The sequence below is a fragment of the Hibiscus syriacus genome, unplaced genomic scaffold, assembly GCF_006381635.1.
Source record: "Hibiscus syriacus cultivar Baekdansim isolate YM2019G1 unplaced genomic scaffold, ASM638163v2 tig00003041_pilon, whole genome shotgun sequence".
In the NCBI taxonomy this organism is placed as follows: Eukaryota; Viridiplantae; Streptophyta; class Magnoliopsida; order Malvales; family Malvaceae; genus Hibiscus; species Hibiscus syriacus.
Genome location: NW_024061960.1, coordinates 2,476,381 through 2,501,343, shown reverse-complemented (window position 1 = coordinate 2,501,343; position 24,963 = coordinate 2,476,381). Strand labels below are relative to the sequence as shown.

The following is a 24,963-nucleotide window of genomic DNA, read 5'->3' as shown; positions in this document are numbered from 1 at the left end:
AATAACCCCTAAGTCAAAAGTAACATATAAAGAACCGAAAAAAGTGGTGATTGTGACACCAAGACCTTTTCCTTACAAGGAAAACAAACAAGTACCTTGGAAGTATTAATGCCAAGTGAGCTCTGTTAAAGAATATATTAATGAATTAGGCAATTCTATTGGGAAACACTATTCCCAAAAGTCTAGCTTACCTCAAAGAATGCTTGAATCATTCGAAGGGGATATACCAGCAATAAATGAGACAATAAAGGAAGAAGAGGCTATAGAGTTCTTGAAATTTTTAAAACACAGTGAGTACAATATTGTGGAGCAATTACACGTATTTTAATGTTAGCACTACTGTTGAGTTTGGAGTCACTTAAAAAGACATTTCTGAAGGTCTTAAATATACATTTGTGCCAAAAGACATACCAGTCAATAAGATGGAGATATCAGTCAATAAAATGGATTGACTGGTTAACAACATCCAAGCTGATAATCTCATCTCATTTTCCAATAATGAGATTCCATCTGGAGGAAGAGGTCGAGCTAAATCATTACACATCACCACTCATTGCAAAGGACATGCTTTGTCAAGTGTAGTAATTGACAATGGCTTTGCCCTTAATGTAATGCCTTTAGTCACTCTTAAGAGGCTTCTAATGGATACTTCTTATATGAGAATATGCCAGAGCGTGGTTCGAGCTTTCGATGGGATAAAGAGAGAGGTGCTCAGTAAAATTGAAGTACAATTAACTATTGGGCCTGCCACTTATAACATAAAGTTCCTGGTGATGGACATTATGCCTTCTTACAACTACCTTTTAGGAAGACCTTGGATCCATCAAGCTGGGGTAGTACCATCAACACTGCATCAGAAAGTCAAGTTTGTTATCGATGGAAATCTGATAATCATTAATGTTGAAGAGGATGTAGTGGCGAGTGTGACCACTGACTCTCTTTACATAGATGTGAATGAGAGGTCCTAAAGTGCTCATTTCAATCATTGGAGTTTGTTAATGTCACATTTATGGCTAAAGGGGGTAATATTTCCAAACCCAAGCTTTCAAAATGCACTAAAATGGAAATCAAACAGACTTTGGGGAAAGGTGCAAATATAGGAAGAGGCTTTGGGAGGTTTTTACAAGGAAAAGTTAACCCCATCTTTCCTATTATCAAGTTAAAACAGTTTGGGCTCGGATTTTATCCCATTCATCAACAGAGAAGAAAGAAGATTAATAAATGCCAAGAAAGAAGAAGGGTAAGATTGATTGGGGAAGACACTCAATGGGAGCAGATGATATTTCCTTCTCTTTATAGCATATTTAGGTTTGGTGGTTATGCTTTTGAGGAAGAAACGATGATGGCCTTACCTGGTATAGAAAAAGCTCTAAAATACTGGAACAACAATACTATAACAGCGGATGACATTGAAGATGTTGACAGATCTGGAATTCGTCTATTACCACTGGGGTTCATGCTTAACAATTGGGCAGCTGAAGAACTACCTGTGGTTTTCAAATATCTTTCAGAGTAATACTCAAACATTCCCTATTTGCCTATACCCAGGGCAATATGTGATCTTTTGTAAGGGCTAATAAATTGTTTTTATTTATATTTCAATAAAAGATGCAGTTTTCTTTTCCGACAAACATTTTTTGTATTTAATTTTATTTATTCATTTTATGTGGGATACTTTCCTATCGCATATACATATCTATTTTCTCCTTTCAGGTACTTAGATATTAATGATGTGGACAATGATGATTCTGACCCGGAAGTGGATTTTGAATAGATCAAGTGTGTTGGGGAAGTCAGTGAATGTGACAATGAAGAAGAGTGCAACTTACCTTATGAATTATTAAGAATGGTGGAGAGAGAAGACAAACAAATATTGCCACATGAAGAGAAAATCAAAGTTTTGAATTTGTGCAAGGAAGAGGAAAATAATGAAGTTAAAATTGGCACGACACTTTAATCGGAAGCAAGGCAAAGCTTGATAGACTTACTTCAGGAGTACAAAGATGTTTTTTCATGGTTGTATCAAGACATGCATGGGATAGAAACGGATATGGTAATCCACAAACTACCCATCAAGCCATAATACAAACCTGTACAACAAAAACTAAGAAGGATGAGACATGAAATGCTCCTTAAAATAAAAGAAAAAGTCAAGAAGCAGTTTGATGTCGCTTTTCTTCAAGTGGCGAAACATCCGGAGTGGGTGGATAACATAATGTCGGTGCCAAAGAATGATGGAAAAGTGCACATGTGCTTCGACTACAGAGACCTCAATAAGGCGAGTCCTAATATAATTTCCCCTTGTCGCACATAGATACTTTGGTGGACAACATGGTGGGAAATACTTTCTTCTCATTCATGGACAGATTCTCAGGATACAACCAGATTAAAATACATCCATATGACATGGAGAAAACCACGTTCATCATAAATTGGGGTATATTTTTGTTACAAGGTGATTCCCTTCGGATTAAAGAATACTTGGGCAACATACCAAAGAGCTATAATGACCTTATTTCATGATATGATGCATAAGGAGATTGAAGTTTATGTTGATGACATAATTGTCAAAGCACAAACTGAAGATGAACATGTCGAGAATCTGATAAAACTCTTCCAAAGTTTGAGAAAGTTTCAGTTGAGACTGAATCCTAACAAGTGTACCTTCGGAGTAACATCTGGAAAGCTGTTAGGTTTCATTGTTAGTAGGAAATGTATTAAGGTTGATCCATAAAAAGTCAAGGCCATTTAGAACTTACCTCCCCAACGAACACAGAAAAAAGTTAGAGGATTTCTGGGTAGACTAAACTGCATTACCTGATTCATATCATAATTGACAGACAAATGCGATCCAATTTTCCATCTTCGAAATAACAATTCTGGAATGTGGGATAAGGAATGCCATATTGCATTCAAAAAAATAAAAGAGTTTTTTCGTGCACTCTTGTATTAATGTCTCCTATACCGGGTAAACTTTTATTCCTTTATTTTTCCATCTTTGACAATTCGATGGGATGTGTCATGGGCCAACATGATGAGTCTGGAAGACAAGAGAGAGTCATTTATTACCTGGGTAAGAAGTTCATTTATTTTGAGGTTAGATATCCACCCATTGAAAAAAAAATTTGTGCTTTAGTCTAGGCTACAAGAAGGATCAGACAATACATGCTATACCAAACCACTTGGTTGATTTCCAAGTAAGATCCGCTAAAATATATGATGGGTGTGCATGCTCTCTCTGGAAGATTAGCCCGATGGCATATGTTATTATCTGAATTCGACATTGAATACGTGAGCCAAAAGACTATAAAGGGAAGTGTCATATTGGACTTCTTAGCGAGCAGAACTTTGAAAAATTATGAGCCGTTGGACTTTTATTTTCCAAATGAAGAATTGATGGCCATATCTTTAGAAGAAACAAGCACATCCACATGTAACTCTTGGAAAATGTATTAGGGCATGACATCAAAGCTATCCTGGTCTCACCCAAAGGAAATCATTACCCGTTCACTAGTAGATTGAACTTTGATTGCACTAACAACATGGCGTAGTATGAAGCTTTTGTTTTAGGGATTTGAGCTGATATTGGATAAAATATAAAGACTTTGTGGGTATATGGAGATTCTGCCTTAGTGATTTATCAACTCCGAGGAGAGTGGGAGACAAAAGATGTTAATCTGGTGGAATACAGAAAGCTCATATTGGATCTACTCTAAGAGTTTGACGAAGTCATTTTCCATTATATACCTAGAGAAGAAAACCAAATAACCGATGCCATAGCTACCTTAGTAGCAACATTCAAGGCTGGTGGGGAATTCGACATGATGTCAATCGATATGCAGTCATATGAGTACCTGGGTTATTGCTACCAAATCGAAGAACGCATCAAACCTTGGTATCACGACATTCAACAATACATTAAAAATCAAGGCTATCCAGAAGAAGCCACTGAAACTAACAAAAGAACAATCAGAAGGATGATGGTCGGATATGTACTTGATGGGGAAATCTTATACAAGAAAAACCATGATGAAGTCTTGTTAAGATGTGTAGATATAGAAGAAGCAAAGATGATTTTGGAAGAGGTGCATGGCGGAGTTTGTAGAACTCATGCAAACGGACATATGATGGCAAGGCAAGTTATATGATGCGGATACTTCTGGTCCACATTGGAGAGCGATTGTATCAACTACGCCAGACGATGTCACAAGTGCCAAGTCTACGGAGATAAAATAAATGTTCCATCGTGTCCTCTTCATGTAATGACAACACCATGGCCCTTTTCTATGTAGGGCATGGATATCGTTGGACAAATCCATCCAAAATCTTCAAACGGTAATCGGTTCAATCTTGTGGCAATTGACTATTTTACCAAATGGGTAGAGGCTACATCATATGCCATTGTCACTCAGTTCACTATTTGTAAATTCTTGAAAAAAGAGATCATATGTCGGTATAATTTACCAGAAAGAATCATTACAGATAATGCATCAAATTTGAACAACAATATGATAGATGTTGCCTATGAACAATTCAACATAAAACATCACAATTATACTACTTATCGACCAAAGATAAACAAAGCGGTAGAAACAGTAAACAAAAATATAAAAAATATAGTGGAGAAAACGACTTAGACATACAAATATTGGCACGAGAAATTACCTTTTGCCTTGTTTTCTTATCGAACTTCGGTATGAACTTTGACTGGGGCAACCCTATTTTCATTAGCATATAAGATAGAGGTGGTATTGTCCATTGAGGTGGAGATCCCATCACTCCGGGTTTTGTCAGAAGTTAAACTAGATGATGCAGAATGGGAGGAAACTCGATATGATCAACTGAACTTAATAAAAGAAAAGAAGTTGAAAGCCATTCACCATGGTCAACTCTACCAAAAATGAATAATCCGGGCACACAATAAGAATGTGTGCCTAAGAGTATTCCATGAAGGAGATCTTGTACTAAAAAAGATCTGGCCAATCCAAAAAGACTTCAGAGGAAAGTGGATGCCAAATTGGGAAAGACCTTATGTCATGAAAAAAGGACTTCTCCGGAGAAGCACTCATCCTGACAGAAATAGACGGATCAGAATTACCCAATCTCGTTAACTCTGATGCATTCAAGAAATATTTTGCTTAAGGTGAAAACTTGAAAGGGTGCTCTAAGTGAAAAAAAAGGGAAAACGTTTAAAGTGAAAACCTTAAAAGACATTATAAATTGAAATTTTAAAAAAAATTGAAAAAGAAAAAAATAGAATAAAAGGTGGGTCCAAGACAAAAACCCACAAATGGTGTCTTGAAACCGATGGAGGATCCAAGTTGAAAACCCGAAAGGGCGGCTTGGGTAATGATCCAGGATTCGCGTATGGGAAAGGTCCCGAATCAAGGCAATAAAGCATCACAACATCCAAGTCTTCTATAGACTTAGTAATTTGGGGAGGAACTTTGCACTCTTCCAAACATTGTCTCATTTTTGAAGTCCCATTGACAAAATTTGCACTCAAAAAGTCATCTAACGGTGAGTCAGTTCAAAGGCATCCATGACATCACATATATGCATAATTTTATAGATTTTTTTCGGAGTCAATTTCAACTTCACGACGAAGGATATTGAACTCAAAGAAACAATACATCTTATCCTAGTTGGATTTCAACTTCACAATGAAGGATATCCGACTCTAAACAAATTCAATTGGGACTCAACTTCACGACGAATGAGTCACCCGCGATATCAACTTCACAACGAAGGATATCATACCCAAAAGTTTCGAATTAACTTCATGACGAAGGAGTCACCCACGATTTCAACTTCACAACAAAGGATATCGTGCCCAAAAGTTTTGACTTAACTTCACGACGAATGATTCACCCACGATTTTAACTTCACAACGAAGGATATCATGCCCAAAAGTTTCGACTTAACTTCGCGACAAAAGAGTAACCCATGATTTCAACTTCACGACGAAGGATATCGTGCCTATGAGATTGACCCAACTTCACAACAAAATGAGTCATCTACAACATAGTTTCACTCAACAACAAGGAACTATCTCTTGACTATGGTCATCTAGTCAAATTCCAACTTCACGATAAAGGGTATTGGGCTAGCAAGAGACTTAAAATCAAACCAACGGCGAGGACTTACCGCCTAATCCAGGCATCAAGATAGATTTCAACTTCACAACAAAGGATATCAAGCTCGAGACATTCAAGATTGACTTAACTTCATGATGAAAGGGTCAACCACGATTTTAACTTCATGACGAAGAATACTGCACTCAAAGACATTTTGAAAGTGACTCAACTTCACGACGAAAGAGTCATCTGTAATTTAATAATAGGGAGTTGTTCTAAACTGAGATATATGAGTCAAATTTCAACTCCACAAGGGAGGATATTAGACTCAGGAACCCCTTCATACCGAACGAAAATTTGTGTCTTTTTGTCTTTGCCCTATTTTCATTACACGATAATGGGCAAAGAGGGGTAATTGTATCATTCATTTTCATCCAGGGTTTATTTAGTGTGTATATATAATATAGTTTTTGAAAATATTTTTGAAAACATATAATATATAGTTTTTTAGAAAATGATTTATGAAAGCATATAATATGTAATTTTTAAAATCGGTTTTTGAAAATATATATAGTTAGGTTTTAAAAATACGTTTTGAAAAAGTATAATATATAGTTTTGAAAACACATTTTTTAAAACGCATAATATATATATAATGTATAATATATATAGTTTTAAAACAGTTTTTGAAAACGTAGATAATATAGTTTTGAAAACATATATATAGGTTTTTAAAACGATTTTTGGAAATATATTTAATATATAATTTTTAAAACATATTGTTTTTTAAAATATAATATATTTTATATAATTTTTATTATTTTATTATTATTATTATTTTTATTTATATTATTTATTTATTTTTATTTAAAAAAATAGATCCAAGTCCAAGTTCGAGTTCAATTCGATCCAAAGTGCAGCCCAACCGAGCCAACAGGCTTGACCTAGCAAGCCAGCCTGGTCAGGGGGTCTGACCTAGCCCAAACCAGATTAGGGTTTTGTATCATGGAAGGGTGTCGCACTGGGAGTGAGTGAAGGCCATAAGCTAGTTAAATCCAAAAACCGGCCAAACGGATCGACATTGAGCCACCCCGATATTTTTGGTAAGCACGAAATCGATCCCATTTTCAAGCAACGAACACAACGTGCAAAATACCCCAAATATCGAGACTGCACCATCCTGTTGGGGGTGAAAAAACCACCGACAGTGAGGGTATAAATACCCCTACACCAAAGCTGTTGAAGACACGAAAAAAAAACATAGAGCAGCAAACAAAGCAAAGTATACAAAATAGCAACAAAATCAAACCAAACCAAACAATCTATTCAAATATCATCAAAAGTAGAAAAAGCCAAATCTTTTTCCCATCGAAGGGAACAAAGATCATCAAGGAGTGGAGTCAGAAGGAAAACACCAGAACACGAAACACTTTCCCAAAAAGGTAAAAAAATGAGGCTTGTTTTTTAGATCTACGCCGATTAAGGCTTATTTAGGGATTTAGGGATCGAATTTCACTTTATGGGGTCGAGAGAAAGCTTGTGGGTAAGTTTAGATTTTTTTACCACCAGTGGTGGTAGTCGGAGCTACAGTCGGTGTGGCGGGGCTTCGCTGGAGTTGTGGCCGACCATTGGGGCCAGTTGAGGAGAGGGGAGAGTATTTAAGAGTGTTTGAGAGTTTTTTTTTAGAATAAAGTTTAAAATGATTTTTTTTTGTTTTAGGGATATTTATAAATGGGGATCTTGGTGTAATTAGTAAATACTTAAATTATTTCTGCAGTCCCCAAAGTTTTGATACGTAATTCATTTTGGTCACCTATTGTAAATTTTCCCTTAAATTTTAAATTTATTCAATTTAATCCCTATTTATATTTTTATATTTATGCAATTTGACCCCTAACCTTTTATTTTTCTCTTGCAATTCATTTCTAGAATTAATTTGATCCTTAAATTTTAATTCGTTTCAATTTGATCCTTTAAATTTTTATTTATTTTTAAGATTTTTTTATTTCTTTTAAAATTTAAAACTTTTTTTCATTTTCTCTTTTAACAAATTTTACTTTATTATTCTTTTTTTCTTAATTTAACCATTTTTTTCTTCTCTTTGATTTACTTAATATTTATTTATTTATTTATTTTTATTTTACAATCTAATATTTTTTTACTTTTTAGTGGCAATTTTAATCGATCAAAGGTAAGTAATTCGACTCGAATCATTAAATTTTAATTTAACTTTTAATTTTTGCAATTAAGACAACCGAGAAATTAAATTGGTACTGAATGGGTAGTACAACGGTGCTAACCCTTCCTTGATTGTCATCGACTCTTAAATCCGATACATTGATTTAAGTCGAAGCTTAATTTCGGGCCCACCTGAAGGAAAGTTACGACAAGTTTATATATATAATATAAATACTTTATATATAAACCATATAGTTTATACATAATATATATACTATAATTGTTTGATTTTTTTTCTCAACTTTTGAAATGGAAGTAATTTAGTATATTTTACAGATTTTCTTCACATTTTACAATTATTTCGATTTGATTCCTTTATGTTGTTTAATTTATTTACATTTTTATTTGTAATTTCATATTTTTTAATTTAGTCTTTAAAATTATATTTTCATCTGAAATTGACCCATGCTTATTACTTAGTTATATTTTTTAATTGGCCTATAACTTTTTAAATGGGTATAATATAGTACTTTTTATATTAATTTCAACCTCACATTTTAAAATTATTTTGATTTGGTCCCATCAGTGTGAGTTGTTTAATTAATTTAAATTTTTACTTGTAATTTCATATTTGTGCAATTTAGTCCTTAATTTTATATTTTTCATAAAATTGATCCATGATTATTTACATTCTTAGTAATTTACTCTAAATCATATACAATTACAAATTGTAATTCAACGTTCGCGAAAGACGAAAATAATTAATCCAAAAATAAAAATTGACCTGATTTGAACTCAATCCGTATTTGATAAAGAGCCGGCCTAAATTACTTAGTAATTTACTCTAACTCATATTTGTAATTGTAATTTTCAGAAAATTTTACTCGATGACTCATTTATACTATTAAACCTTCAATTTTGTCAATTATAACATTAAATTTTAATTATACATTCAATTATTTCACTGTACTATTAAGTCAATAACAAGACGATGATATAACTAACAATCTCTTTCGATAATAAGACTTTAAAGTTTGCAAAAGGGATAACTCCGGAGGTATAATAATTGTTCTTCAACATTTCCGAATGATGTGAGGTTTTATCTACAATGAGATTATTTATTTATTTAACTGAAAACCTGAAGAGCATCTAGTTATTTATTTTATCAACAACTTGATTTGTCGGAAAAATACAGCTCGATCCCCGTTCTGAAGATTGAAAACCTGGATATGTATAATCTACGATTTGCTGTATTGAATTAGTGCCACTAGGTATTAAAGAACTACCAGGGATTTCAATTTATATTCCACTTTGTGCAATCAAAAGCAACATTCCATCACCTGACTACTAAAATCTAAAAGTGAAGTACATGGAGAGTTTCTGAGTCTCATATTAATGGAAATAGAAACTCTCAATACCATTTTTACTATCTTGGATATGCTAAAATATATATTTACCTCCAATTTTGAAAACTGTAAATTCAAAGGTATTTAAACGTACATTTTCAAAGAATTATGAATGACAAAATATTGTAAATATTATATGACAAGTTATATAGCATGTTTTTATCTCCTCTTTACGACTTTACCCATTTGCTAAACTTCTATTATACAGGTCCAAGATAATATTTTTTGCGAACATCCACAATTTTTTAACAACGTAAATTTAAACATCGTTACAAATGATATACTCAGACTTGATATTCTAAAGATAACAACTATCCTTTTAACCACTAAATCGCTTAATTTGGACACTTTATTCTTATGTTAAATAAGAAAGAGCTGTTACACAGAAAAAAAAATACCATACGAAAAAAACTGGCCATTGTTGGTATAAAGAGAGGATAACTACCATACTTTAGTTCAAGTTACTGATGAAGTGGGCTATGGTTTGCATTAGATTAGAAGTTTCTAGTTCAGTGATAGTGCACCAAAGCAACAGAATACGTTACAAATATTTTAATATCATTAATAAAAATTATGCAAATGAAAAACTTAACACATATACCTAAATCCCAGCACTGTACAAAATAGCCTTTAAAGAAAAAGAAAAAGCACTGTACACTCATGCTGATTCTTCTCCTTCGATTCTGCATTCGCTTCTTTCAACTCCTCTTTCAATATTATTTCAATATGACAGCAGAATCAGGAAATTTATTTGCATATTTCGAAGCCGCTGATCCTACCAACACTGTATATACTAACACACATCATCCTGGTAATCTACCCCTTTTGGCCTGCCATGATGAAATCAGAGTCAATACTCCATACCATTAAAAACTAACATTACGCTCTGCTTAAATTAAAGAAACTCTCATCACCTCCAATCTTAAGTCATACTTTGTGATCGGTCCTCATCAAGGCTATCTGTGGATATCTCATACGATGAAAGCAACCGTCTCTGCATTAAAAAAAACCCATAGAATTCAGAAAAACTATATTTGTAAATTATGTAGGCATGAATAGGAGTCCAACAAAACAAGCCAAAGTAAAAGATTCACAGCCAGGAAGTTCAAAGGAACTATATTTGTAAGTGTACAGCCCCGGGAACAAAAATTAGAGACGATCTATGCTCCTAAAATGCAGGTCACATGTACGCATGCATACATGTGTGTGTTACCCATCCTTTATATTTTCAGCCTCATCAGACAATACATGCTTATTTCTAACAAACCATACTTTTCTGGATAATGACAGAACAGTATCACAAAACAACTTCCAACATGCAAAATAAATCATGCAGGAAGCCAATTTCACCCAAGATATGCAATAATATCTTAAATTCATAAGAATCATCATCATACTTTAAATCATAATACTCAATGCCAACTACAGAGAACTCATTTTAGTTTACATGGCAGAAAGCACAGTGCTGCAAATGGTTGACACCGAAGGATGTTGCAAATGAAACATCTGTTCACATCAAACCACTTGACCTATTAAAAACAGGCTATAACTATTGATAGACCTACAAAAAGCAAAAGCAATGCTACTAGTTCAACCACATCATGCACACCATGAAGGAAAAGTAACCCAATAGGGAGATCTCAGAAATAGAAACATACGTGATCCTCAAAATCAGGACTTGCCAAATTGATGGAGAGGTTCCTCATCAACAGCAAAATCTACACAGGAGAAGAAATATAAGCAATAATATCTGCAAAAATATCAGGCAAGATTGTATAAATCGCCATGTTAAAAATATAACATACAGTTTCAACATCAATAGGATCCATCTTTTTAAGTTTCTGCAGATGACCAGTAGCTTTTGGATCAAAGACACTGCCAATGAAACTGTATACTTGAACAAAGTCAGGTAACACTGCAGCAAACAAAAAACAAGTTAAAAGGGCTCGAGGATGTCGGTATAAGATATTACAAATTTTCATTAGAACACAAACCTCTTAGTGCATGACTGTGATTTCTCTGAGCAGCTATTTCCTCAATTTGTCTCGTCTTCGGGGTATCCTCAGTACTACTACAAGAGTTATTGGCTAACCCTAAACCTATAAGGGAAAATATACTACATATAATCAAAATCATAGAGATTTTAAAAGCAGTCACTGCAAATGACTCCAACGTTTGAATACTACAATTAGGAAGAATAGGAAACCATTTTTAGCTTGTGACAAACTGATCGTTTGTTCTTTGCTTGTCCATGAAGATGCAGCAGCACTGGTAATAGGGTCCATAAGCATCGCCGAGGGATCAGATGTCAGAGCATATCCAGTGTCAAGTAAAGCAGTTGACGACTGTAAAGAGCCTGATAGTTGTGGGTTTCCATGAGCTGCAAGATTTTACAAACACATAGGATTATTATATCAAGTTTGTACTAAAATTACAACTCTTATTTCAGACAGAATATCCTTACTAGTTTTCGAGGCTTTCTGAGGATATGGATGAGCTGCTTTTCTTTTAGGTCGGGGTGGAGGAAGGTGTTCACTTGTTCCATTTTTCTGAACCTTTAGAAAGTACTTCTGGGCATGACTACGAATCTGCACGCAAAAAAAGAGGCACTTCACTTCAAATTTTTGTCAAGAACTGATGACCATTGGTTTAATTGTTTTAGAACACTTTAAATAGAAATTAAATTGATTTTCACATTATAGCAAATTTGTTGCCTTCTATTAAAACATTGGAAAGCAGTGTAGGACGCAAAGGAGAGATTACCAAGTAATTATAGCCGAAAAGAATAAAATGTCCTTCATTCCTCAACCCTCCTACCACTTTCCTTCCAAAATACAAAATGAAACTTGAAATATAGGATGCAAAGGAGAGAATACTAAGTAACTATGGCCGACAAGAATAAAGATATCCTTCATTGCTCAACCCTCCTCTCTCTTTCCTTCCAAAATGCAAAATTAAACTTGCCTAAGGAAAATGTTGGGTATATTTAAGCTTACCTGAATAACAGTCTTTGAACCGATAAATGCTTCAATCTTTTTCCAGTCACGATCAAAGCTGAACAGAATCAAGGAGGGGGAAAATGGTGAGAGCAAGAAAAACCTCTTTAGCAAATAAACTTACAGAAAAAACATGATTCGAACATGAAACCAATGTAACAACCCCCATCCCCCAAAAAAAGAAAGAGAAAAAAGAACTAGTATAACAACTTCACTAAGTCAAAATCTACAAAATCCTTTTAAGTAACCGATGTCATGTTGTCTCTATAAAAAAGTTAAAAAATGAAAAAACAGTAAAACATTCAAAAGAGTACAACTTTCACAGTGGTTAAAAAAGTATAGTACCATCAAAACAGATTCTACAATTTACAGTTTGGAAGCTTGGAGGATTTGCTATCAAGTCTTCAAATATACAAACAAGCTTATCACAATTCAGTGCCTTTTCAGCTAGATATGAAACCTAAAGCTAACTGAACATAATAAGGAAAGGAACGCATACTACACAGGTGACAAGAAATTTTTTTGGGGGGGGGGGGACTACGAAAACCTTAAAACTTTAATTGCAAAAAACAATCATAAACAATTTTCAGAAAAGAAAAAAAAACCCTATTTTGAAATGGAAGCAAATCAAATTGGTAGAGTTAAAGAGGAAACTGGTTTAGACTTTACAGTTGGAGAGCTTCGAGGAACTTGTCGTGTTCAGGTTCAGTCCAGCTCTCTCTAGACTTGGTTATGGTGTAGGGCTTTCTGATTTTCTTATTGGAATCGTCGGAAGATGAAGCAGTGGAGGCCGCCGTAGCTGTGGCATCTAAGGTACCGAGACCGGGGAAAGCCATTCCAGTCGGATCAAGGTAAAATCCGTCAGCCGAATTCGGGTTTTGGGATACCATATAATTTTTCTTTAGCTTTGAAACGGGGAAATATCAGAAACGCGACAGTTGGGGAAGGCGGTAGAGTTTGCATATAAAGGCTCGGGATTTAATCCAATGCTTCTCCTTCTTCATCTGAGGTGTATAAGCGGCCAATAAGAATCTGCCACGGCTTCAAGGGAAATTATTTAAACTTGTAATATTCTTGTGTAATAATTTTTTTTTTTAATTTATAAATGTTAAAAGGAAAAAGCCTTCTTACGTAAGAATTGAAAATCAAGATGTTAATAATTTTTTTATAGACGAGTATTTATTAAATCTTTTTATAGGATATACTAGATATCCAAAATTAATCGCAATTTATATGCAATGACGGAATTAAGTGGATAGATGTGAGGATGTTGATTCTAATTTTTTTTTAAATTAAACCTTTAAAATTTAAAAAATATAATTGATCCTTTATAAAAAATTTAAAAATTCATATTAAGCTTTAATTTTTTTTAATTTTCTTAATTAAACCTTTCTTATAATTTTTTAAAATTCTCGTTAAACATATCGTATTTTTAAAAATTTAATTAGACCTCAATTGTTTAAAAAAAAATTAAATTGAATTCTTCAAAATTTATAAAAATTTTAACTTAGACTTCTTTGCATTTTAAAAATTTAAGTTAATATCTATAAATTCTATCATTAAATTATGTGATTGTGTAACTCGTCAAAAAAATTTCGTTGTAATCAAGTACGGATAATATGTTTATTTTCATTAGGAAATGGATGGCCATTATTTGACTTTAGCAAATGGGTTAGGCTAATTAGGATACACGGGAATTTGTCTACACCCAATAGAGAGGAGGTGAAAACAAAGGGAAAGGTCAACTTCGGAAGAGAAATAGGTGTTCCCACCGAAGGGCACGTGGCACGAGTAAAGGAGCAGAAGAAGTGGAGATGTCCAATGTGATAAGTGGGCAGCAATATAACCACATGATTTGCACCAGATATTTAAGAGTGGGTCCCCTTAGTTTTCTTTTTGGTTGCTTTTTTCTTTTGATATATTTTTTCGTCTGATATTATCAGATATTTTCTTCCTTGGATTAGGGCCGTTTATTTATGAGGGTGGCCGAATGTGAAATAAATACGAAATATATATTGAGTGATGAATTAAAAACTATTTTTGAAGATGGATATATATATATATTAATAATATAAATTTTTTATATGAATAAGTATAAATAAAATTTTAAAATGAATATAATTAATAAAATAGATAATTAATTAAAAAAAATTGAATTTTAAAATAAATACGTATACATCCTAAGAAGCTTGTTGTACATCCACCAGTGTCTATAGCTACATTAAAAGTAGTCCCAAAAAAAAAAAACAAAGCAATGAGAATGAGAATTTTGGAATTTTGAAACTCAGGTCTTGGCACCTAATAATGTCACATGTTATAGTTTTCAGGGTAATAATAGGAATCAGTTATGGCTACTTTTTGAATGCAAATTCTGGAATATTGGAATATCTCTTCTTCTCACTTATATTTTAAACAAAGGGCAAGGTACAACAAAGGTAATATAATTCTAACATAAAAATTCAAAAGGCGTGAAGAATGATAAAACCAAAATATTCCTTTGAATACATATTTCAACTTCCAAAAAACTTAGTAATTATTAACAATCTTAATGTCTCTATTCAAAACTAGACACGAAATTGACGTAGACATAGAAATTGAGAGAACCAATCTGATAGATTGCACTGCGGACAATTTTGAATGCATGAGACTATCGATCGTTCGTGATATGGAGATATGCCGTGATGAATGCGACATGAAATGTCAAATCATCATAATGATAGATAAAATTGTACTATAAAATCAAAGGAACAATCATGTCATAAAAACAAACAAAAATAAACGCTTCAAGAATATGTGAAAAGAAAGATATCAAAATAAGAAATATGTTTATTTAAATTTAAATAAAAATATTTAAGCAAAAAAGAAAAAAAACAAGAAAAACAGAGACGATAACATTAATTCGTCACTTAAAATGACACTTCGAAAAGAAGGGAAAAACACTAGAGAGAAAACTAACCTAAAGAGAACCCTAATAATTTTATCAATAATAACTATCGAAACGGTTTTTTCTGAATGGGGAAAATAGGGGGTCTCGTTTCCAAATGATTTTTTGATGGCCGGGTAATGATAAAACGTGGTTCGAGGAGTTGCCACTAATTTTTGATTAGGGTGTGATTGGACACCCAAAAAAATATTTGCATTTAAAAAAAATATTAATTTTAATTAAAATGACAAACTTGCGGTATGCGTTACCAAAATTCGAGTTTGGGATTCAGTTACGTGTGAGGAAGGATTAGCACCCCTACAACGCCCTAAATCAATACCTAATCGATTAATCAATTGTCTTTTCAATGAGATTTATAAGTTCGAGTATAATTTAATTTAAGATTCCCGAAAAATAATATTATTTGAATTTTTGGATGAAACATAATAATATTTAATTATTTTCTATCGAGAAGAATTGATCTCTCATACCTTGAAGCAATCGATTCTTACTCCAATCGAAATAAAGAAATATTAAAATTCCATTATAAATTTCACCATTAATTTCAAAATAATAACACCCAAAATAATTTTAAGAATGGAAACAATAATATCTAATTATTTTCAATCGAGAACAAATGACCTTTCGTGCATTAAAACAGTCATTTATTACCCAATTGAAATAAGAGATAATACTATTTTGTCTTAAAATTCAATAGCGATTCGAGTGAAAACGATAATATCTAATGATTTCCAATCGAGAATAAATGACATCCCATGCCTTAAAGCAATCATTTATCACTCATACCAAAATGAAAAGATAATATTATTCTCAATATTGATTCGAATGTTTTTATTTTGAAAATCTATCTGGAAAACATGCAAAAATGAAGTGGATTAAAAGCATAACAAACAAGTAATTAAATATTTACTTTACCAATAATTAATGAGAATAATGATGTTCAATTATTTAAATATCTCGAGACGAGACCTTAGATTAGATCTAACAGTCCTTTTTCGATGAATTTAATTAAAAGAACATGATCCTTTTCCCAATCCCCAAATTTTAAAATGAATTCGATTTAATTTGTGTCAGTAAATGGGATAAACTTTCATTTTAAAATTATCGAAAGTAACTTTCTTATATGTTAAGACAATCACTTTACGACAATATTAAAATAATCGAATATTATCCTTAGTCAATTTATTTTGAATCAAATCAAGTGATGCCCATGAGGGTATCATACAAAATTAATTAGGACTAAAATGAATTAATATGCAAACAACATGCAAAAATTAGAATAAAAATAAAAGTAGGACTAAAACATAAATAATCAAACTATCATGACAACATTATAACCAAATAAAGTATACAAATGACTAAAATGAACATTTCCAATATTAAATTCTAAAATTACAAGGAATGAAAAATAAATAAAACATGGGGCTAAATTAAAATAAATTAAAATTACATGGCCGAATTAAAATAAATAAAAAACATATTTGAGGTTTGAAATATACACATGTAAAAACTTTAGGGACTATTTCCTAAATATTTTAATTTTTAGCCCAAAATATACATATTCGAACAATAAAGGTAAAATTACTAAATCAACCCCTACATATTTAAAGAAAAAACAAATAGTCACTGCACAAGACTAAAATACAAAAACACGCTAAACATGAAATGACTAAAGCAAAAATAACCCTAAAAATATTAAACCTGCATAAAAATTGGTAAATCACAGAAACAATCTCTACATGTGACTAACATGCAAAAACGCGACTAAACTAGGAGGACTAAACATCAATTAAACCAAAAATAATATAATAAAAATAAAAATGAGTAAATTCTGAAAACGATCCCTACACAGGACCATTTTGCAAAAAGACATGTAAGTTGGGGGACCTAGATGCAATTTCCCCTAACTTACTCTATAAATACAACTTAATCTTTATTTTTTTTCATTTCAAAACAGTTTCTTAAAAAACCTTCTTTATTTTTTTCTCTCAAAGCAATCAGTTGGCCCACTGCCGGCCTCCCCAAACCACCACCGGTTACCGTCCGGACGCCACTCCGACCGCTGCACACGATGACTGAAATTTTCAAATCAAATCGAAATGACCCCTAAACCTAGATCTACAACCGTAAACAAAAACATAAGGCTAAAATGAGCTTAAACAAGCCCAAAAAGCCCCTGAAAGGCTTCGACCTCCAGCCTTTTAATGAGCTCCGATCTTCGTGAAGACCCCCCCACGACTTAGGTATTTCTACTCTCTTCCTCTCCTTTTGCTTTTGGTTACATATAAGACTTATTTTTATTCTATTTTTTCTTATTTCGAACACTGGAAAAATACATTTTTTCTCTTAAAAAGTTTGTTTTTTATTGCTTCTTTTCAACCCCCCGGGGACCTCTTTTACAGATTTGCTTGAGTCTTTATAAGCCCCGATTTTACAACATTTTTTCTCTTTCTTTTGGATATGAAATGGTTACAAATAACGTTTGCGTATGGTATTGGTGTTTGGTTGCTTGTTGATATGTTATGAGTTTCTGACATAGTAGGGGCTCGGTTGGTGGTAGCAATGATGCCCGAGGAGTGGGTGAAACGGGCAACAGTTAAGATGACCCTTGGTGGGATATGAACCATTGGATGGGTCCAGATCGGATGACTGAGATGAGTGGCGGCAGTAGCTTCATACACATTAAGGTGAAAACCCTAATTTTTTGGGCAATCCGTTAATCTTCAACCCGATCGAACGGTTAAGATCGTGCGGCACTGGGGACTCTCAGCATAAACTCTAATGGGTTTCCACACACGGGCTGCATCAATGGGCTCTGGGTTACTGTGCTTGGTTTGGGTCTGATGGGTTAGCTGTTTTTGGGCTTGGAGCTTGTACAAGCCTGCAGAAAATAAAAAAGTACTTATAATAATAATAATAATAATAATAATAATAATAATAGGACGAAAAATGAGTATCGACAGCTGCACATCTTTACCCATTCTTGTGTCAATAAGAATAGGGCAAAGACGAAGAGACAATGATTTTTGTCCGGTCTACTTCATGCTTTGGAATATGATGAGGGATCTATTTCATTTCTTCTTAAGGGAAAATTAGATATGAGGTCATTGATTCATTCCACTGTCACTCAGGGAAGATTGAATCAAGGCAGACTTTGTTCCGTTGTTACTCAGGGAATATTAAATATTGCAAGAGAGATTTGTTCCGCTTTTTCTTGAGGGAAAATCATATTTGGGGTTGTTGATTCATTCCACTATCACTCAGGGAAGATTGAATCGAGGCAGACTTGTTCCACTGTTACTCAGGGAATATCAAATCTTAAAAGAGAGGGATATGTTTGCTTCTTATGGAGGGAATATCATATCTGGGGAGTTGATCCATTCCACTGTCACTCAGGGAAGATTGAATCGAGGCAGACTTGTTCTATTGTCACTAAGGGAATATCAAATCCTTAAATAGAGGGATCTGTTCTACTTTTTCTGGAGGGAAAAATCAGATTTGGGGACGTTGATTAATTCCACTGTCACTCAGGGAAGATTAAACCAAGGTAGACTTGTTCCACTGTCACTAAGATAATATCAAATCTTGAAAGAGAGGGATTTGTTCTGCTTCTTCTTAAGGGAAAATCATATCTGAGGGAGTTGATCTATTCCACTGTCACTCAGGGAAGATTGAATCGAGGTAGACGTGTTCCACTGTTACTCAGGGATTATCAAATCTTGGAACAGAGGTATATGTTTTGCTTCTTTTGGAGGGAAAATCAAATCAGAGGGTGGTTGATCCATTCCACTGTCACTCAGGGAAGATTGAATCGAGACAGACTTGTTTCACTGTCACTCAGGGAATATCAAATCTTGAAATAGATGGATCTGTTACACATTTTCTGGAGGAAATATCAGATCTGAGAGACTTGCTCCATTCCACTATCTCTCAGGGAAGATTGAATCGAGACATACTTGTTACACCATCACTCAGGGAATATCAAATCTTGAAAGAGAGGGATTTGTTCTGCTTCTTTTGGAGGGAATATAAGTTCTGAGGGAGTTGATTCATTCCACTGTCACTCAGAGAAGATTGAATCTAGGCATACTTGTTCCACTGTTACTAAGGAAATATTAAATCTTGAAAGAGAGGTCTGGAAGGAATATCTGTTCTAGGGGATTTTATCCATTCCACTGTCACTTAGGGAAGATTTAATCAAGGTAGATTTGTTCTAATGCCACTCAGGGAATATCAAATCTTGAAAACGAGGGATTTGCTCCGCTTCTTATGGAGGAAAATTCAGATATAAGGACGTTGATTCATTCCACTGTCACTTAGAGAAGATTGAACCGAGGTAGACTTGTTCCATTGTCACTCACGGAATATCAACTCTTGAAATAGAGGGATTTGTTCCGCTTCTTCTAGAGGGAATATCAGATCTGGGGGAGTTCAACCATTCCACTGTCACTCAGGGAAGATTGAATCGAGGTAGACTTGTTCCACTATTACTCAGGGAATATTAAATCTTGGAAAAGAGGGATATGTTCCGCTTCTTCTAGACGGAAAATTAGATCAGAGGGAGGTTGATCCATTACAATATCACTCAGGGAAGATTGAATCGAGGCATACTTGTTTTACTGTCACCCAGGGAATATCAAATCTTGAAAGAGAGGGATATGTTCCACTTCTTCTGGATGGAATATCATATATGATGGACTTGTCCATTCCACTGTCACTCAGGGAAGATTGAATCGAGATAGACTTGATTCACTGCCACTCAGGGAATATCAAATCTTGAAAGAGAGTGATATGTTTCACTTATTCTGGAGTGAATATCAGATCTAAGTAAGTTGATTCATTCCACTGTCACTCAGGGAAGATTGGATCGAGACAGACTTGTTCCACTGCCACTCAGGAAATATCAAATCTTGAAAAAGAGGGATATGTTTCACTTCTTCTGGACTGAATACCAGATTTAATTAAGTTGATTCATTCCACTATCACTCGAGGAAGATTGAATTGAGGCAGACTTGTTTCACTGTCAGTTAGAGAATATAAAATCTTGAAAGAGAGAGATATGTTCAACTTCTTCCGAATGGAAAATCGGATATGAGGACATTGATTCATTCTAGTATCACTAAGGGAAGAGTAAACCGAGGTAGACTTGTTCCACTGTCACTCAGGGAATATCAAATATTAAAATAGAGGGATCTGTTCCACTTTTTTTGAGGGAAAAATATATATGAGGGAGGTTGATCCATCCCACTGTCACTCAGGGAAGATTGAATCGAGACAGACTTGTTCTATTGTTACTCAGAGAATATCAAATCTTAAAAAAGAGGGATCTGTTAATCTTCTTCTAGAGGGAATATCAGATCGGAGGGAGTTGATCCATTCTGTTGTCACTTAGGGAAGATTGAATCGAAGAAGACTTGTTCCATTGTCACTCAGGGAATATTAAATCTTGAAAGAGAGGGATTTGTTCCGCTTTTTCTGGAGGGAATATCATATTTGAGGGAGTTGATCCATTTCACTATCACTCAGGGAAGATTGAATCGAGGCATATTTGTTCTAGTGTCACTCAGGGAATATCAAATCTTGAAAGAGAGGGATTTTTTCCACTTATTCTGGAGGGAAAATCAGATGTGATGGAGGTTGATCCATTCCACTTTCATTCAGGAAATATTGAATCAAGGTAAACTTGTTCCAATGTCACTCAAGGAATATCAAATCTTGAAAGAAGGATTTGTTCTGCTTCTTCTGGAGGGAATATCAAATTTGAGGTAGTTGATCCATTCCATTTTCACTCAGGGAAGATTGAATCAAGGTGGACTTGTTCCACTATCACTCAGGGAATATCAAATCATGAAAGAGATGGATCTGTTCCGCTTCTTCTAGAGGGAATATTAAATCTAGGGGAGTTGATCTATTCCACTGTCACTCAGGGAAGATTGAATCAAGGATGACTTGTTCCACTGTCACTCAGGGAATATCGAATCTTGAAAGAGAGGGATATGTTTCGCTTCTTCTGGAGGGAATATCAGATTTGGGGATTTTGATCCATTTCATTATCACTCAAGGAATATTGAATAGAGGCAGACTTGTTCTATTGTAACTCATGGAATATCAAATCCTGAAAGAGAGGGATATGTTATTCTTCTTCTTCTGAAGGGAATATCAGATCTTAGAGAGTGGATCCATTCCACTGTCACTCAAGGAAGTTTGAATCAAGCAAACTTGTTCCACTGTCACTCAGAGAATATCAAATCTAAAAATTAAACATTACCACTTGTTAGTACATATTTGAAAATTTGAAAAGTTATACTTGAAGATTTGGATTCCAAGATAATCTTTGAAAATTGATTTTTCTCGGGAAACTTGTCTCGCAGCCGCCGAATATGGGAGTCTGCCTCCCTAATCATGATTCTCTGCATTTGAGCTTTAAATTATGGCTTCCACTTGTTGGGATTTTGATATAATGAATCTTCTCTATTCCTTGGAAGATCTGTAAAATCCATATGTTTATGGCTGAAATGCGAATGCAATGTAACACATTTTCTTTTATGCAAATAATATTCTCATGCATGCACAAATGTTGATTCAATTTTCCTTTGACTCCAAAATGGAGAACCATGTTTTCTTTTTTTTGATCATGCATCTATAGGGTTTACTTAGAAATTAATTTGGCAACTTATGATTTCAAGCTTGGAACTTTGGAGAGCCATTTAATCATCCTATGTCTTTGTGTTTTCTTTCCCTTTTATCTGCGTTAAAGTATTAGAATAAATGTTTCATTTCTTGAATTCTTGCTATGGTCAGAAATATGACCTTGATGCCCCTTTATGAATTTGGCTCAAATACGCTATCGGAGTTGTTGTTCGGGACTCTGCCCTTAGTTGATGCTTGATTGGTTTACTTTACAAGGTAAGCTCTGCTCATATTCAGGTTTCACCCTTGACACTTCAAATTGTGAGACTCATTCTCAATGTCTTCTTTGTCTGAATCTTGTTATCTCAACATGATCTGGGTTTATGGTTATGCCCCAAAGTGGATATTTTTATGGCTTCTCCCTACTTGGGTGCCAAAATTCACCCTTGATTGGTCGCATTCTTGCATTCTGCCATGAGCTGGGATATGTACCCCTTTCAAATAAGGTGATCATATGTTTTTCGATCGGTTGCTGACAACATCATAAGGAAGTGTTATAAGTTCTATCCTCCAATCATTCTGATCTCCGAGACCATCAGCTTTCAAGATTGTGAAATGCTTTATGTTCTGGCATCGCTTATTCTTTTTCCCCAATAAAGGCAGAATGGGCCTCATATGCTTCAATGACCTTTTGCATTTGAAACTATCATATTTGAAAATGTTTTTTCCTTTCTTTTATTTTTGAAATCAAAGAATGAAAGAATTTTGTAAAGTATTTCCCTTAATTCAAGTTCACAATCAAATCAAATCATAAACACAAGTTCACAGAATATCAAAAGAATCAACAAGTTTTTAATATTTCAAAGTTACAGCTCTTTGACAAGTGTCAAAATTGATGGGTTGGCTTCAGATTAGCTTTCTATTTTCTAAGGTTCTAACCATCGAGATATCCTCATTCGTTTATACTCCCATGTGAACCTTGTGACTTGCCCTTTCTTTCTCGACTTGGCATATTAAGTAGATGCAGACAAAATGAAGTAACTAGCATATTCAATTGCTAAATCTTTTAGAACACTTATAATTTAGTTCTCTAAAATCTTCCATTTGTTCAAGCTTTGTAGACTCCTATAACAAAGGCAGTGCAAAAATATTGGTCTAAAAATAAAATTCCCGAGTGCTTGTGTGAAATTGACTGTAACAAGTGTTCTTTAACTCCCTTAGTCCATCTTTACCGAAACTCCTTATTTAGTAAATTTGATCTAATTGGCAATTTTTGGCTAGCTCAATTCAGTTTTATTGTATATATATATTATAATCGCCTTTATCGGGCTAACTGAATCTTATCCATAAAGCCAGGGTGTTTAACCAATTGTCTATAGGGATAACTCAATCTTTATTGTATACATATATAATTACATTATGGGTATCCGGATTCAATTTCTTAAGTTTGTCAAGAATAACCTGTTATAGTCTAGGCGTTGTTGAAAGTAAAAAAAATCTCATCTTTATAGTTCAATTTCCAAGAAGCTGACCTAAACTAGATTCACCTACTCGACTATTCCATCTGTGACGATCATGATCATCATTGAAAGTCATCAAAAAAAGTAGAAACCAATCAACTTTACAATCTCATGTGCAAGATGCCCCATTTTGTCCACATCCTTACATACCTGAATGCCAAGCCCTTAATTGCATCTTCATATGGAGAGAAGGCTAGCTTGGTCCCTACAAGAGAAGGGTATGGTATTCGAGTATATCTTCTGGGGTAAGGTCTAGGGTCCTTGTTTTATCAGTTTTCAATCTTGTCCATCTTTAAAGTAACATAAGTTTATTTAAATATCCTTACAAAAAGAAAGCTTAGAAAGTACAAAAAACAAGTTCAAAGAAGATGTTGCAAACATAACGTGCTATTTTGATGGAGAATGACCTTCATTTGTTCAGCCAGAATGCCTCATTTCTCATAGAATGGTAGGTGTCCAATTGGATTAGGGTCTTTGCCCTTACTTGCTTCCTATCTCTCGATCACTTCTCTTGTCAGGACTTCTTTGTTAATGAGCTTTTCTATCTCTTCCAACAATGGTATGCACTTGTCACTGTGATGGCCCAATTCCCCCAGATGAAAATAACAAGCACTATTCGGGTCATAGCCATAAGCAGATGGGGTAGTCTTCACTCTTAAAGGCCTTGGAGTGAGGTACTGACTCTTGATTAAAGAGGATAACAAGTCAGAAATGGGCACTTGAAAAACCTTGAGGGTCATATTTTTCCAAGACATCTTTTGCGATCAGTCTCGAATTACTTCTCCTTTAACTTCTTTCTCGTCATTTCCCACCTCTTTTTTTAGCGTCAGAGAAGCCTCAAGAATTGAATCCTTAACTTTGCCTCATACATCACTTTCCTCGATTTTGTTTTTTCCCTCTTCGCTTCCTCTTCTATATGCACTTCATTTCTATCAACTCCACTCTGAGACTGTCTCCCAATTGTTTGACCAAAACAGACTGATTGTTAACACCCACCTTTATAACTCCATGAGCCAAAAGATCTTGGACTTGTTGCTCGAAGTTGCTACAATTCTCGATGGAGTGTCATTGGGCTCCAACATGATATTCACAAGAAACTTTCTCATTATACCAACTCGGATAAGGAGGCATCATAGGCTTAGCCAGACGTGATGATGTGATCCAAATAAGCATCATGGATATTCCACCCTTACAAGGGAAGAGACTTTTTAA

At 34.2% G+C, this 24,963-nt stretch overlaps 1 protein-coding gene across 2 annotated transcripts; it reads right to left on the bottom strand.

The window, feature by feature from the left end:
• Positions 1-10,374: 10,374 nt before the first annotated feature.
• On the bottom strand, positions 10,375-13,602 carry LOC120168804 (protein REVEILLE 6-like). 2 transcript variants are annotated; one of them, XM_039177123.1, is made up of 9 exons: positions 13,327-13,602; positions 12,658-12,715; positions 12,126-12,249; positions 11,868-12,041; positions 11,656-11,760; positions 11,467-11,576; positions 11,320-11,379; positions 10,595-10,655; positions 10,375-10,491 (listed from the first exon to the last, which is right to left on the bottom strand). In XM_039177123.1, the coding sequence occupies exons 1-9, from the start codon at positions 13,545-13,547 to the stop codon at positions 10,478-10,480; spliced, it is 927 nt and encodes a 308-aa protein (XP_039033054.1). In that variant the 5' UTR covers positions 13,548-13,602; the 3' UTR covers positions 10,375-10,477. The 2 variants fall into 2 exon arrangements, with proteins under 2 accessions (XP_039033054.1, XP_039033055.1); XM_039177124.1 differs by having other exon boundaries at positions 10,385-10,491; positions 10,576-10,655; positions 13,327-13,601.
• Positions 13,603-24,963: the final 11,361 nt, after the last annotated feature.